The sequence below is a fragment of the Mustela lutreola genome, chromosome 1, assembly GCF_030435805.1.
Source record: "Mustela lutreola isolate mMusLut2 chromosome 1, mMusLut2.pri, whole genome shotgun sequence".
NCBI classification, from domain to species: domain Eukaryota; kingdom Metazoa; phylum Chordata; class Mammalia; order Carnivora; family Mustelidae; genus Mustela; species Mustela lutreola.
In genome coordinates this window covers 141,171,657-141,185,361 of record NC_081290.1, presented here as the reverse complement: position 1 = coordinate 141,185,361, position 13,705 = coordinate 141,171,657, and the positions used below count along the sequence as shown (strand labels likewise).

Below are 13,705 nucleotides of genomic sequence, written 5' to 3'. Positions count from 1 at the left end.
ACTGCTAATATTAACAGGGTCAGAACTTGTTGAGGGAAAGGAGAACGTTATCCTGAAAAACATCCAATAAATCATAACTTGATTATACGTTAGCACAAGTTCTACAAAATGTTTGTTAGTTCAGGATTGTCTATATATAAACTCTATCGTAACTGCCACACAATAGCATGCTATTTTTATTTTCTATAACAGCAAAAAGTAAAGTCCCTATTACATTAAGTTTGAATTAAAGAAACAGCAATTTAAAATAATACATCTCTAAGGGCCAGATAAATCTAGGGAACTTGGAGTACTCTTTATAAAGAGTTCATGTAATTCCCATGTATAAGAAGAATGCCACCAGCTTCTTGCCTTTCCCATAGAATAAAAACTACCAATTTGGGGTTGTAGTATTTGCCAACATATTTTAAAACACAGTTTTTACATTTACCATTTTTAAATAAATTTAAAGGATTCTAATATCATGAAAAATAAATGAGACAGGGAACAAAAGATGGACTGGATAACCTTGCCCTCCAGACTTCTCATCATACTATTATAACTACCACTTATTTAAGTTTTATCTGGCTACATAATGCACTGATAATTTTATTTATAAATATCAATTGAAAGCCCAAGCATTTCTTCACTAAAGGAAAAAGAAGTACTTCATTTAAATAAATATTCCTATTTTTCAAATGCAAGACTTACCCGTCTTCGACAAAAGGGGAGGCCTTGGGCAATGATGCTAATGCTAAATATCTTCATCACAGTTTGATGTGGCAGAGGCTCTTTTGCACTTTTAAGATCAACAGGAACCAAGCCATGGTTTAAAGTAGCTTTTCCTGGTTTTGACATTTTAAAACTCCTCTTGGTTGATGAATACTTTCTACATGTAATACAGGCACATTACTAAAAATTCTAACTACCAAATTAAAATATAATTTGCTAATTAAAAAACAAACCAAAAAAAAAAAAAAAAGGCTGAGAACCCAAGGCCTGCTGCTTTTGTCTTTCAACCTTCTCCTACCAAATGTCCTGACCTGTCTGAGGCTTGGTGAAGTGCAAACTATCCTAGAATAGCCAGGAATTATAAACTAGTGAAGTGAAAGCTCCTGCTCCTGCCAGTCAAACAGCTGGTGAACCTCCCATACAAAGTCAGTAATGTGAATACAGCCAAAGCAGGGCAATGCTGTAGGGTCTCTTTTAAACTTCTCCAACTACTAACCCAGGTATTCCCTAGAAAGTGAAAGTAAAGTTTTCTTTACAAAAATCATGTATTTTCTCCTAAATAAGGTCTTCCTTACCCAAATATCAGCATTAATATTTTAGAAATGTTTTGAAATGCGCTTCAAATTTAAGGACAGCATTTATGCATGCTCAAAAAATACAAACACATGTGTGTTCTTAGATCTATTCAGAATGAACACTGTATTTTCAACTGTTTGTCTTAAGCATGCTCTCTTTTCCTTTTTCATTCAACCATTCTTTATTTCATGCTAAGACGTTAAATCGACTCTATCTCTCTAAGGCTATTAATAGGCACTTCACATTAATCTTATAAGTAGACATTTTAGTTGTTTGCAAATGTCAGTTCAAATTCTCAAAAATGCAGTGTTTCTACTTAAAAGTATGTCATGTGATTAAAGATTTCTTTTTGAAAAACCCAAGTATTTATAAATGTAGCTTATGATGGGAAACATTTATAGTAAAATAATTACTAACCAGTTCATCACAAATCCTTACTGCCTAATTTCTCCAACATACCATTGTCAGAAATAACTTCCTAAAATGCATAGAGAGAATGTGGTGTACAATCCACTCCTCAAAAACTTTCCCTATATGTTCCCCAATGCCTAAGATACAATATGAAGATGACTCTCCTCAGAGAGGCTCCAAACTAATCTTTCCAGCATTAACTCAAATATTTTCCAAAATTAAGCACTTATGCCAATGTTAATTAATACTACACTTCATATTCAAACCCATGAACTAGACTGTCATGAAGATGGTAAGAAAAAAAGTTCAGTGTAAGAATTAACAGAGAATAGTTTTGATAGATGGTAAGTAATGGATGTGAACCATCTATTCACGATGTTTGGTTAACTAGCTGTTCTCTCCTTCCATTCTATTGTCCTCTTTCAAAAGCCAGTCATCTTACTTATCTCTCCCTCCAATAGCTTCTATTGATCTCTATAAGGAGAACTTAGAATTTGATATGAAGGGAATGAAAAACGAGAATCAGAGATGAGTGACTTCTTTCTTAACTTTGTAAAGATATGTCTTACTAAATATAAAGTAGGCTACTGGGGAAGCCAATCCATACACTAGAAATACTCCCAGTACCACCAAGATGATACATTCCTTTTATGCCATAATTTAAAATGTAGTTAGGGACACCTGGGTGGCTCAGTCAGTTAAGCTGCTGCTTTCGACTCGGGTCATGATCCCAGGGTCCTGGGATCGAGTCCCACAGCAGGGAGCCTGCTTCTCTCTCTGCCTCTGCCTGCCACTCTGCCTACTTGTGCGTGCGCGCATGATCTCTCTCTCTCTCTCTCTCTCTCTCTGACAAATAAATAAATAAATAAAATCTTTTTTAAAATAAAATAAAATGTAGTTAGAAATTCAAAATCAAGGGCACCTGGGTAGCTCAGTGGGTTAAGCCTCTGCCTTCAGCTCAGGTCATGATCTCAGGGTCCTGGGATCAAGTCCCGTGTGGGGTTCTCTGCTTGGCGGGAAGCCTGCCCTCTCCTCCTCTCTCTGCCTACCTTTCTGCCTACTTGTGATCTCTCTCTCTGTCAAATAAATAAATAAAGTCTTAAAAAAAAAAATTCAAAATCATTGGGGTGCCTAGGTGGCTCGATCAGTTAAGCATCCAACTCTTGATCTCAGCTTGTCTTAATCTCAGGGTCGTCGAGTTTAAGCCCTGTGAGTTCAAGCCACTTAGAAAAAAAAAAAGCAAAATCATTTTCAGAGGTGACATTTTTAATTACACCAAAGTAAACAACCAAATTTCCCCAAGGAAAATAAACAAATGACCAATAAGCATATATATGTCAAGATGCTCAATATCACTAATTAGGGAAGTATAAATCAAAACCAAAATGAACTAACAATGCAGACCCATTAGGATAGCTATTATTTAAAAATAAAACAAAAAAAGTAAAAATAAAACATTCTTTATTCTCAAAAAAATTCTCAGTGGTATCTTTGAAATCAGTTAATTAAATCTTCAAAATTCCTTTCTCTGAACCACAAAGAAGATATAAACTATGTGGTACTTCAATGCAGAAATATCAGAGGATTATACTATATTTCACAAGTTTAACATACTCATTCTGCACTGAAAAATAAATGCAACAGATCAACTCCAAACTTAACTTTCACTTAATCCAATAATAAGGATAACATACTGAAAATTATAATTTTATATCTTAAAGTCCTCAAAGAACTTTATAGTTACATGTATTTACATGCAGATAGTTTAAAGATGAGGAAGATATGAAGCTCACTAATCAATTTGGAGTCTGATCTTAAGGAGGGGGAAAAAAAGATTTGGGACTAAAAAAAAATAATTTGAACTGAGAAAATTAAAACTAAAATGAACCATGTTCTTTCTCCTGCTTATAAGAGGGCATAAAATATTATGAAGTAGAATTAATTTTTCATTTTCAAGAAATTATCATTGGAGTAAAACTAGGGCTATTTATTTGGAGATAACCAAGTTCTGGTAAACACATTGTGACATTCTAATTCAAGTCATTTTTTTAAATCAGTAAATAACTGCCCTCAACTGGATAATACAGAGCACTGCAACTCTAGCAAACCTAACGCTAAATCTGATTATGTGTCTGCAACACTATATTTCTATAAAGGACATTACTAGTGATTGAACAAGTACTGATTTCCAAAAGTGTGTACTACCAAGTTTCATCATTTTGAAGGATTTAAGTTAACAGTACTTCTAAAGCAATGTTCTCAATCAGCATGAAAACATTCAGAATACCAGAATTTCAAATACTAAAGAAAATCCCAGTCAATGAGGGAAATGAAATCATAGACAAAGCACAGAACCCTAATTGTTAACTTTAAAATGCACCTAGTTCCATGGGCTCAAGAAAGAATTAAGTCTCAGTATCAATCATATTTTTAAAAACATTTAAGATACTCTTATTAACCCTCTCTCCCAAGCTGCAACTCTGCAAAACAGACGAACGAACTCCTTTTAAGATGACACTGACAAATATTAATGAAGTGTAATATAAGTCGGTACGAGCATCAACGCTAGTACCAAACTGCCTTCATGCAAAGCATGGTTCTACTACTTATTTGTAGTATGACCTTAAATTAATGCCTTTACACCTCAATTTCATCTATAAAAAACCTTCTCATAGGCTTTTATGAGTATTAAATTAGTTAATGCAAGTGAAACACACAGATTAATGCTTCCCATCTAGTAAGTGTCCAGTAGTATTAGCTGCCCTTACTAATACTGCTGCTGCTGCTGCTGCTGCTACATTAAGATAAAAAAATCACATACAGCTTTGTAATAAGTATCAGTTTTACAAGTCACTAGAAAAGCAAGCAGAGATTCTAAAATCCATCTGAAATAACTTTAAAATATTTTAAAACATAATCATCTATAAGTTTTACAAAGGCTTCCATAATTCTGTCACAATTTTACCTAAAAATTAATTTGTAGTATCTTAACTGCAGTGTCTTTTAAGATTCCAGATGTCATTGACTATCTATCCAACAACTGAACATTAGGGAATTTGTGGTAAAGAGAAGATCTCTATAAGGCATTTTGTCCACCAACCACTTACTGATTTTCTTTCTTCTAAAAGTTTGTACTAGTCAAAGATGACTACAGATAAATGCTAATGCACCAAATACCCACAATTTAGTATTTCTAAACGTATTATAGTCCCACACTTTCCAATTCTCTAATGACAACAAAAAGATTTACAGCTTTATATTCTGGAAATCTACCTTTTCGTTCATTCATTATTACACAGAAGGCTAGTATTTAACTGTTCTTGGCCAAAGCCACAGCATACAAGCAGCATAAAGATTTTCCATTTTCATAAACTACTCCTGATTCAGCTGAAACAACTCACTTGAAGATAAATTTACCTACAAGCATGAATGATTTTATACCAAGAGTTTTCAAAGTCTCGTACCAATACTCCTGACAGGGAGAATATCAGCCTATGTCATTTTTTTTTTTTTTTTAAGATTTTATTTATTTATTTGACAGAGAGAGATCATAAGTAGACAGAGAGTTAGGCAGAGAGAGAAGGGGAAGCAGGCTCCCCGCTGAGCAGAGAGCCCGATGTGGGGCTCGATCCCAGGACACCGGGATCATGACCTGAGCCAAAGGCAGCGGCTTAATCCACTGAGCCACCCAGGCGCCCCATTTTAAACACAGTACTATTCACTACTTCTACGAATTTAAGCAAACAAGTGACTTAACTTATTCTTAGGTAGAAACAAAAAAAAATTCCAGATGTTTAAAATTAGACTACTACTAAAGCAAAATAAGTCAGATTCAATATTCTTTTGAGACAGGAATTCATTATTACAAAATATACTCATTTATTCAGGAATACAGAGTGAGAAAAATTATTCTGTTTCTCAGTCATTTTTTTTCATCTTTCCTAACACCTTAGATACCAGAATATTAAAGATCTTCTCAGCCTAAGCAATCCATGTACAAAGATAGAGCAATTTAAACAGAGGAAAACAATGGTAAATCAAGATATTAAGTTTCTTGGCTTAATGATAAATGGTGAAGCCTGTATTAGTTAAAACTGCAAAAACATATAATAAATCCAAACAAGATTGTTGGTCAACTGTAGAAACAAAAATATAATCAGATTTAGTAAGAAAGAAAAATATAAATATATGGCATTGCTTTTAAAATGTTATTATCTGGGGCGCCTGGGTGGCTCAGTGGGTTAATCCTCTGCCTTCAGCTCAGGTCATGATCTCGGGGTCCTGGGATCGAGCCCTGCATCAGGCTCTCTGCACAGCAGGGAACCTGCCTCCCTCTCTCTCTCTCTCTGCCTGCCTCTCTGCCTACTTGTGATCTCTCTCTCTGTTACATGAAGAAATAAAAAATTTAAAAAAAATAAAAATAAAATGTTATTATCCAAAAAAGGCATAGAGCAAACAAAAGAAACATTTTATTAAAATTAAAAACATTCAAGATGATTAAAAAATGATTCCTTAAAAAGTTCTATAAGGATTTTTGGGGGGATTTTTTGGTGTGTTTTTTTTTTTGTTGTTTTTTTTTAAGGGAGGGAAAGGGTAGTGGTACAGGGAAAGGGAGAGAGAGAATATTAAGCAAGCTCCATGCTGGGCTGACCTCACAACATGAGGTCAGCACCTGAGCCAAAATCAAGTCGGAAACTTAACCAACTGAGTCACCCAGATGCCCCTCTAAAAGACATTTAAATACTCAAAAGTGTGCACTAAGAAAGATTATAACTTCCAACTATAATGAACACGAGATATTATATTCATATATACAGTTAACAGGTCATAACATATTATTGTACAGAAAGTAGTCCCTTCCTTATCCACCATTTCAGTTAACCATGTTCAACTGAGAAGGCAGATGATCTGGACATACCGCCGGAAGGTCAAGAGTATTTAATGCTCCAACACAGTGCCTATGACATTCAACTCACTTCACCTCATCATGTAGGTGTTTTATCTTCTTACAACATCACAAGAAGGGTGGGTTCAGAACAATATTTAGAGAGAGAGACCATTTTCACATAACTTTGGTTATAGTATCTTGTTATAATTGTTCATATTTTATTACTATTGCTGGTAATTTCTTACTGTGCCTAATTTATAAATCAAACTGTATCATACGGATGCTTGTATAGGAAAAAACGTAGTATTTATAAGACTCAGTACTATCCAGGATTTCAGGCTTCCACCGGGGGGTCTTGGAAAAGAATGTAACTCCTCCACGGATAAAGGGAGACTGATAATTTTCTTTAGCTGGGCACCAAGGGGCAGCCCCTTAGTACTTAAGAGAAACTAGCCTGGGTTCTGAAATAGCACATACAGTTTATACAAGTGTTATAAAAATGTGACCTGGTAATTGGCATTTGTAAAATAAAAGCATTATGTATAAATATCAATGTATGTATTTTTGACACTGTCAAAGTAAAAATGCTACAATAGTGGGTTACATAAAGTACTGTAACTGCTTTGATTTATAGAGCCACTGTCTAACTGCTGGACATCTAGGTTCTTTCTGAATTCTGCTGGAATTTTCCAGTTATTTCTAAAAAAAAAAAAAGCTAAAAATAATGTTATAAAAACTAAGAGAAAATCCAACCAAACAAGTCCTTCAAAATGATGACAAAACTACCCCATGGTACACCAGAAATTTTATGATCCAAAAATCCCAACTACTTATTAGCTTATTTACGACTAAATTTGTTTACAACTGCATTATTCTTGACTAAACTGTTATCTCAATCAACTCTCAGCAAATTAACTGGAGTTCATACTCCAGGTAAATTTATCATCATACGAAAAATCCTGGGTGAATTTTAAGTACTAGGTTCAGCTCTACCACTAACCAGTGTCCCTAAATAAGTCTCTTGTCTCAGATTTCAGATTTCCAGAATGAGGAGACCAAACTAGATGACTGAGAATGAAGTCCCTTGCAGCTTTAAGAGTATATGTCAGCTCCAGTAGTACCAAGTATAGAGCCTTCTTGCAATAGTCTTGGACTGTCAATTTGGTGAGCCTTCCTTTATTACAGTTTGGTGAATAGTATAGCTACAGTTTTATAAAACATGTAAAAAGAAATTCACTACTTCATTTGTGTACACCTTTTAAAAACAGACATTTATCCCTTTGCTATAAATAAATATATATATACTACTGTTCTATAACAATAAGAAAATATTTTTCACTGGAAAAAAGTTTCAGGCAGAAATTATTTTTTTATATGATTCAAGAAAAATATCTCAGGATTTTTCTGATTCCATACTATACCATAATAATTTGTTTATATTTTTTTCTTTCCTACTTACCATAGTGGCCAAACAGTGACATCAGAATATACTGTATAATATAAATTTTATAAACTTTGGATTTTACTCCCATATTTGTGTCTTAGAGCTTTGTTATACTAAAATGATACTTCTCCTCATTCTTTCATTCAACATTTAAAGAATTATCTGAGATTTAAAAAAAAATTCAACTACTGGATTGAATTTTTTATTATTTCAGAAATGCCCAGTATGAAGTCCTTAATGACTTTAACATGCCTTGCCTCATGATTAAGTTTAACTCTTACAGTCTGTGTTGAGTTAACCCCAGCTGTTAAACTGGTCTTACACAGCTGCTCACCAAGAATTTAGTTGACGATTATTATAGTTATACCTTGAAGTCAACTATGACAAAAATTACCCAGTAATTACAGGTATTTCAGTCATGCAAAAACCTCATCATATGACAAAATAAGGATTTAAAGTAACTTCATTTTTCACAATCCTCAAAATAAAATTAGGTTTAAGAAAGGAGACAAAAACTTTCCTTATATTAGTTTTTTAAGGTCCATCATTTAAGTTACTTTTCTAAACAAGCTTAAGCATTAACGGGTCATCAACCTTTCAGTTAAAGTCAGTATTACTTATTAATTTATGTCTCCTACAAAAATTCTAAGTGTGAGCTAGGGAGTCATAAATAAGGACATAATACTAAGAAATCTTTTAACAATAATAATGATAATACTGTCATGCAGGTGGTTTTTCAATACAGTTTAAAACAAATTGAACTGAGCTACAATGCAGGAAGTTCACCAAATTAATGGTTTAAAACATTATAAGAACTTATCCTATGAAAAATAAAAGGCTGAACCTATGGAAATATACAGTATTTGACAATGCTGACAATTTAAAAAATAAAATGGGGGGAGATAATTATCTTTACTACGCTGTTGAGTTTTAACAGAATTATAAATAAAAAACAATTATTTTGAGTGAAATGAACATAGTTCCACAACTTCACTTATATAATTCTCAGTAACATGCTATGAGAACATGTGAGATTTATCAATATTCATTGAATATTCATAAATTACAATTTTCTGCAAATATTGATAAAGATTTCATTGGTATTCATTTATCAATATTTATTTCAGCATCAAATTTAAGCAAGGAATTATTAAGCACAGCAAATACTTTTAGAATTAAGCTATCAAAAAGACACATACAGATTTCATTCTTGCATGGGCTGACAGTTGATACCCCTGGCCTTTTACACTGTCAAAATTATACATTAAACAAAATACACCAGTAAACATCAACATTAATTTTACAGCAGAAGTTAAACAAGAAGCTAACTGGTTATTAAGAAAATAAGACTCAATACCTGAATTCTTGATTATGCCTGAAACAGAAAGATCTCAGGATGGAAGCAGGAAGTCCAGGGATGCTAAGAGACTATCAGAGACCAATAGGAGATGTAAAGCAAGTTTGCAGCTCTAGGGCTTAGAAAAAAACGATGTATTACTTCAGATTGGTGCAGTGATATGGGGGAAGGATTAAACACTGACAGAGTTCCTAGTAAATCATGCTTTATTTTACTTAAATATCATGAAAAGACTGGGAGGTATCAATATCCTACATTTTACAGACAAGGAAATTGAGGTTCAGAAGGGTTTTAAAAATTGCTCAAGGAAACAGAGCTGTGAGGCAGTGAAGTTAAGATTTTTACCCCAGGATGTCTAATTTCTAAATTCATGCTTTGTATTAGAACATCTATTCCATTCTATAAATTCTATTCTATAAGTTAAGCTTAACTTAGTGGTGTTACTTTGTTATCTCCTTTGGAGATTTACTTTTTATTATATGTGTTTCAGGTATGTAAGTTTGCCAGATAACTGAGTTCTAGATAACAGAAATACAGTATTCTGTAAGACACATATATTATATATGGAACCAATTTTAATGAGCCTGAATTTTATGAAGTCCAAGTAAAAAGAAAAAAAAGAGTTATTAGAGCAAAGATATTATGAGGTCATAATATCTGTGTTTTTCAAAAATAGTCATAACAGTATCCCTCATCTTTTTTTTTTTTTTTTAAGATTTTATTTATTTATTTGATAGAGATTACAAATAGTCAGAGAGGCAGGCAGGGAGAGAGGAGGAAACAGGCTCCCCGTTGAGCAGACAGCCTGATGTGGGCCTCGATCCCAGGACCCCGAGACCATGACCTGAGCCAAAGGTAGAGACTTTAACCCACTGAGCCACCCAGGCGCCCCAGTATCCCTCATCTTATATGCTCTTTTTACAATGTACTCTGATACTCCTTCCACTGACAAGTGGAATATGTTTCAAACAAAAAAGAACATTTAAGTTACTTCCTAGGATAGGCATAAAAAGGAGATTCAGCTTTCACCTTACCTACTGAAATATTCAAATGATAACCCCATTTTAAGTAGTCCAATTGCCCTGAGACCACCATGCTGTGAAGAAACTCAAACTAGCCCAAGTAGAAAGACCACATATGTAGAAATCCCGAGATTATATGAAGCAAAAAAGATTCTTGGCCAGCCCCCATCTGTTCTAAAGCCCTGTTTTTCACCTCTATAGCCATCATCTGACTGAAACCCTGAATTAGCAATGCCCTAATGAGTCCCTCCTAAATTCATAACCTACAATAACAATGAGAAATAATAAAATACTTATTTGTTATAATCTATGAACCTTTGGAGTGACTGTTTAGGTGGCAATAGATAACTGAAATATCTTACAAGACAAGGAGCTCTAAGAACGCTGGTTTACTTCTGTGATATGACAAATGGTCATCCTAAGTAGAGTGTAAACGTCAAAACTTAGTAGGAATGGAAAGGATAACAGGAGATCCAGGATGAAAATCTGGGTATTTGGGGTTGGCAAAGTTTTGAAGACAAATTCTCACCTTGATAATATCCATTTGAAATGAGGTATTAAACAAATCTCTGGCTGTTTAAATAATAAACTTAATAAACTGTTACATGTTATGCTGATGTGACTTTATATCCAAACTGTGACAAATGAAAACTTATTTTTGGATTTCCTACAATCATACTTGTCTTTCTAAGCAAAGTCAAATGACTAGAGATGCAGGCAGGGATAATGAAGATAAACAGGGCAGGTTAAAGTCCTGGAAAGCCCATTTAAAAGGCACAAATGATCATTGTTTAGTAAGTACAGAAGACAAGTAAAGCCAGATACAACACACTTCCAGAAGAAAAAAGTCAGTGTTTTATGGGAACTCTTCTCCAGATTTTCAAATATTGGCAACAAATTTAAATGTGTTTAAAAAAATACTATATAAGACACCAGTTTGCAATCTTCTGTTATGGAGTGAAAAAGCATAAAAATTAAATATAAGATTACTGATATCTAAGTGATACACAATAATGAGTCTCTCTTAAAATTTTAATCTTCATTTCTATACCAGTTAACAGAGTGAAAGAGTAGTAAGAAATACACCTGAAAACTGAAACTGTGAGTGATAAACATTACAGACATACCTTGGCATATTTAAAGTTTTCACTCATTAGACCATAAGACAGATGGTAGCATATTGGTAAAGTAAAAACAATCCATTCTTGAAAACCAAATTTATAAGGTTGATATTTAAAACCAACATCTGTAGCTAAACAAATGAATAACTCTTGGCACTTACTTCCCAAATTCCCAAGTACTTTCTTTATACTTCATTCCCCATTTCAATAACCACAAATTTTCACTTAAGACCAACCAAAAACAGAAAATTAAAGCATTTTCACTTTGGAAGTAAAGCAGCCTTTACAAGCAACAGTAAGTGGAGAAGCCACTTTTAATAAGAACATCAGCGAAGACCAAATGAACAGAATGACATGGTACATTTGAACCAAGCAAATCCTTTTATGAAAAAAAAAAAAACTTATACATTATTTTTAGCCCTGGTGATCTATGAAAACAATTAGCATTTTTCTATTTACATTTTACTTAATAAGAAATTAAAGTTTACATGCAAGATGCTACCCTGACGGTTCTTACTACTAGGAGGAATCAAGTTAGCATTCTATATCAGTTACAGCTAGTAGCGATACCAACATTTTACAAAATGTGTTCTCTAAAATGCATCCTAAGTAGAGATAATAAAAAGTCAACCTGACTTTACTTCCATTCATAATGACTACTTTCATTTATTTATAATCATCTCTTAACTGTGAGAAATTTAGGTATTCTTGTAGCATTAAAGCAGTAATTCTAGGATTGCTATAGAAGCACTAAAGAGAATCTTCCCTTGTATTTACTCCAGTTCTGGCTATTCAGTTCAAGGGCACGTATCATTATAGAACTAGCATTTCCATCTTTTCTGTATATTTTCACATGAGGTCTCAAAGCCCAACACTACCAAAATTTGCTTTAGGTTCTCTTTCAAATTCCTTCTAGGCTTAGCACTAACAACAATTAGAAGGAAAAAAAAAAAAAACTGTCAGAATTACTAAAGTGTTCCATGGTTGGCAGTGATGAAATTCACACCACCAAAGAGCTGGACTCTATGTTAAAGGTTACAGTGTTGTAGACAAAAATCAGTGTAATAGTTTTAACTAAGACAGTAGGTATCTTTGGAACTAAAGATATTTTGCATAGCATATTATATAGACCAGAATAGTTAGGTAAGCTAGTTTTAGTATAATCTTACAACATTATGATGATAAATCTTACAAGAAATAACAACTAATACTTATTAAGGACTGTGACTTTTCTAACTACTTTACAGATATTATCTCATTAAACCCTCTCAATAACACTATTGATGATACTAATACCATCCTTATGATCGAGAGAGGTTAACAGTTTGCCTGAGGTTAAGTTGCCATGAAGTAACAGCTAATATTTGAAAACTTCACAGTCTGATTACAGATATCACAATCTCTACTTACTTCATAATTATTTGCATTTGTTATAGTTACTGAGGGCACAGACTACTCAACCATTCATGAAGCCCCATGTGAGAAATTCCCTTTATTTAATATTAGGAAAAGGGTGTGTGTCTGTCTGTCTGACGGGTGTGTGTGTGTGTGTGTGTCTGTCTGACGTTTTCTCTTCCCGAGAGAGGATTCAGCATATCCTTTTAATTTTATCACAAGGAAAGAGAGAGACAAAGTAATAGATCAATGTTCTGCAAACTTTAATCTATATTAGAAACACGTGGAAGTTTATTACAAATGCACATCCCAACCCTGGTGATTCAGTTAAGTAGTTTTGAAATGTAACCCAGCAATTTGCATTGTTAATAAGCACTCCAGATGTTTCCAACACATCTAGTCTAGGGTTACCCTTTATATACAGGTATAGACCCCTATGAGTGGTCGACCTTATCCTATTAACAGCTTATGCCATCTCATCATAATTCAGTCCTTATCTTTTCTCCTGGCTTTGTCTTCATAGTCTACTCCAATATTTTCCCTGGTACCAATTTTCATGTGCATTTGATCATCTTATTCTGTTTCTCCTACATATAGACCAACTCAAATTCCTTGTGGAAGATAGGACACACATTTCTTTAAAAGGAAGCCAATTCATTTGGCAGTTTAACACCCAAAACCAGTATAGGTCACCAATTAAGGGCATTAATGTGCTATGTAAATGTTACACTTCTACTCCAAACAACTCCATGCCCTTCATGGATCTACACTGGATGCAAA

At 33.7% G+C, this 13,705-nt stretch overlaps 1 protein-coding gene across 4 annotated transcripts in view; it reads right to left on the bottom strand.

The window, feature by feature from the left end:
• The window catches only part of FBXW7 (F-box and WD repeat domain containing 7), a 230,778-nt gene that overhangs the window by 61,666 nt on the left and 155,407 nt on the right, over window positions 1-13,705 (bottom strand). Inside the window, exon 1 of one of the 4 annotated variants that reach the window (XM_059175462.1) lies at window positions 691-852. The exons of the other annotated variants lie outside the window; for them this stretch is intronic. Within the exon in view, the coding sequence (XP_059031445.1) occupies window positions 691-837 (147 nt within the window). The 5' untranslated portion in view covers window positions 838-852. Of the gene's footprint in view, window positions 1-690; window positions 853-13,705 lie in introns of those variants that run through there. 4 annotated transcript variants of the gene reach the window in all.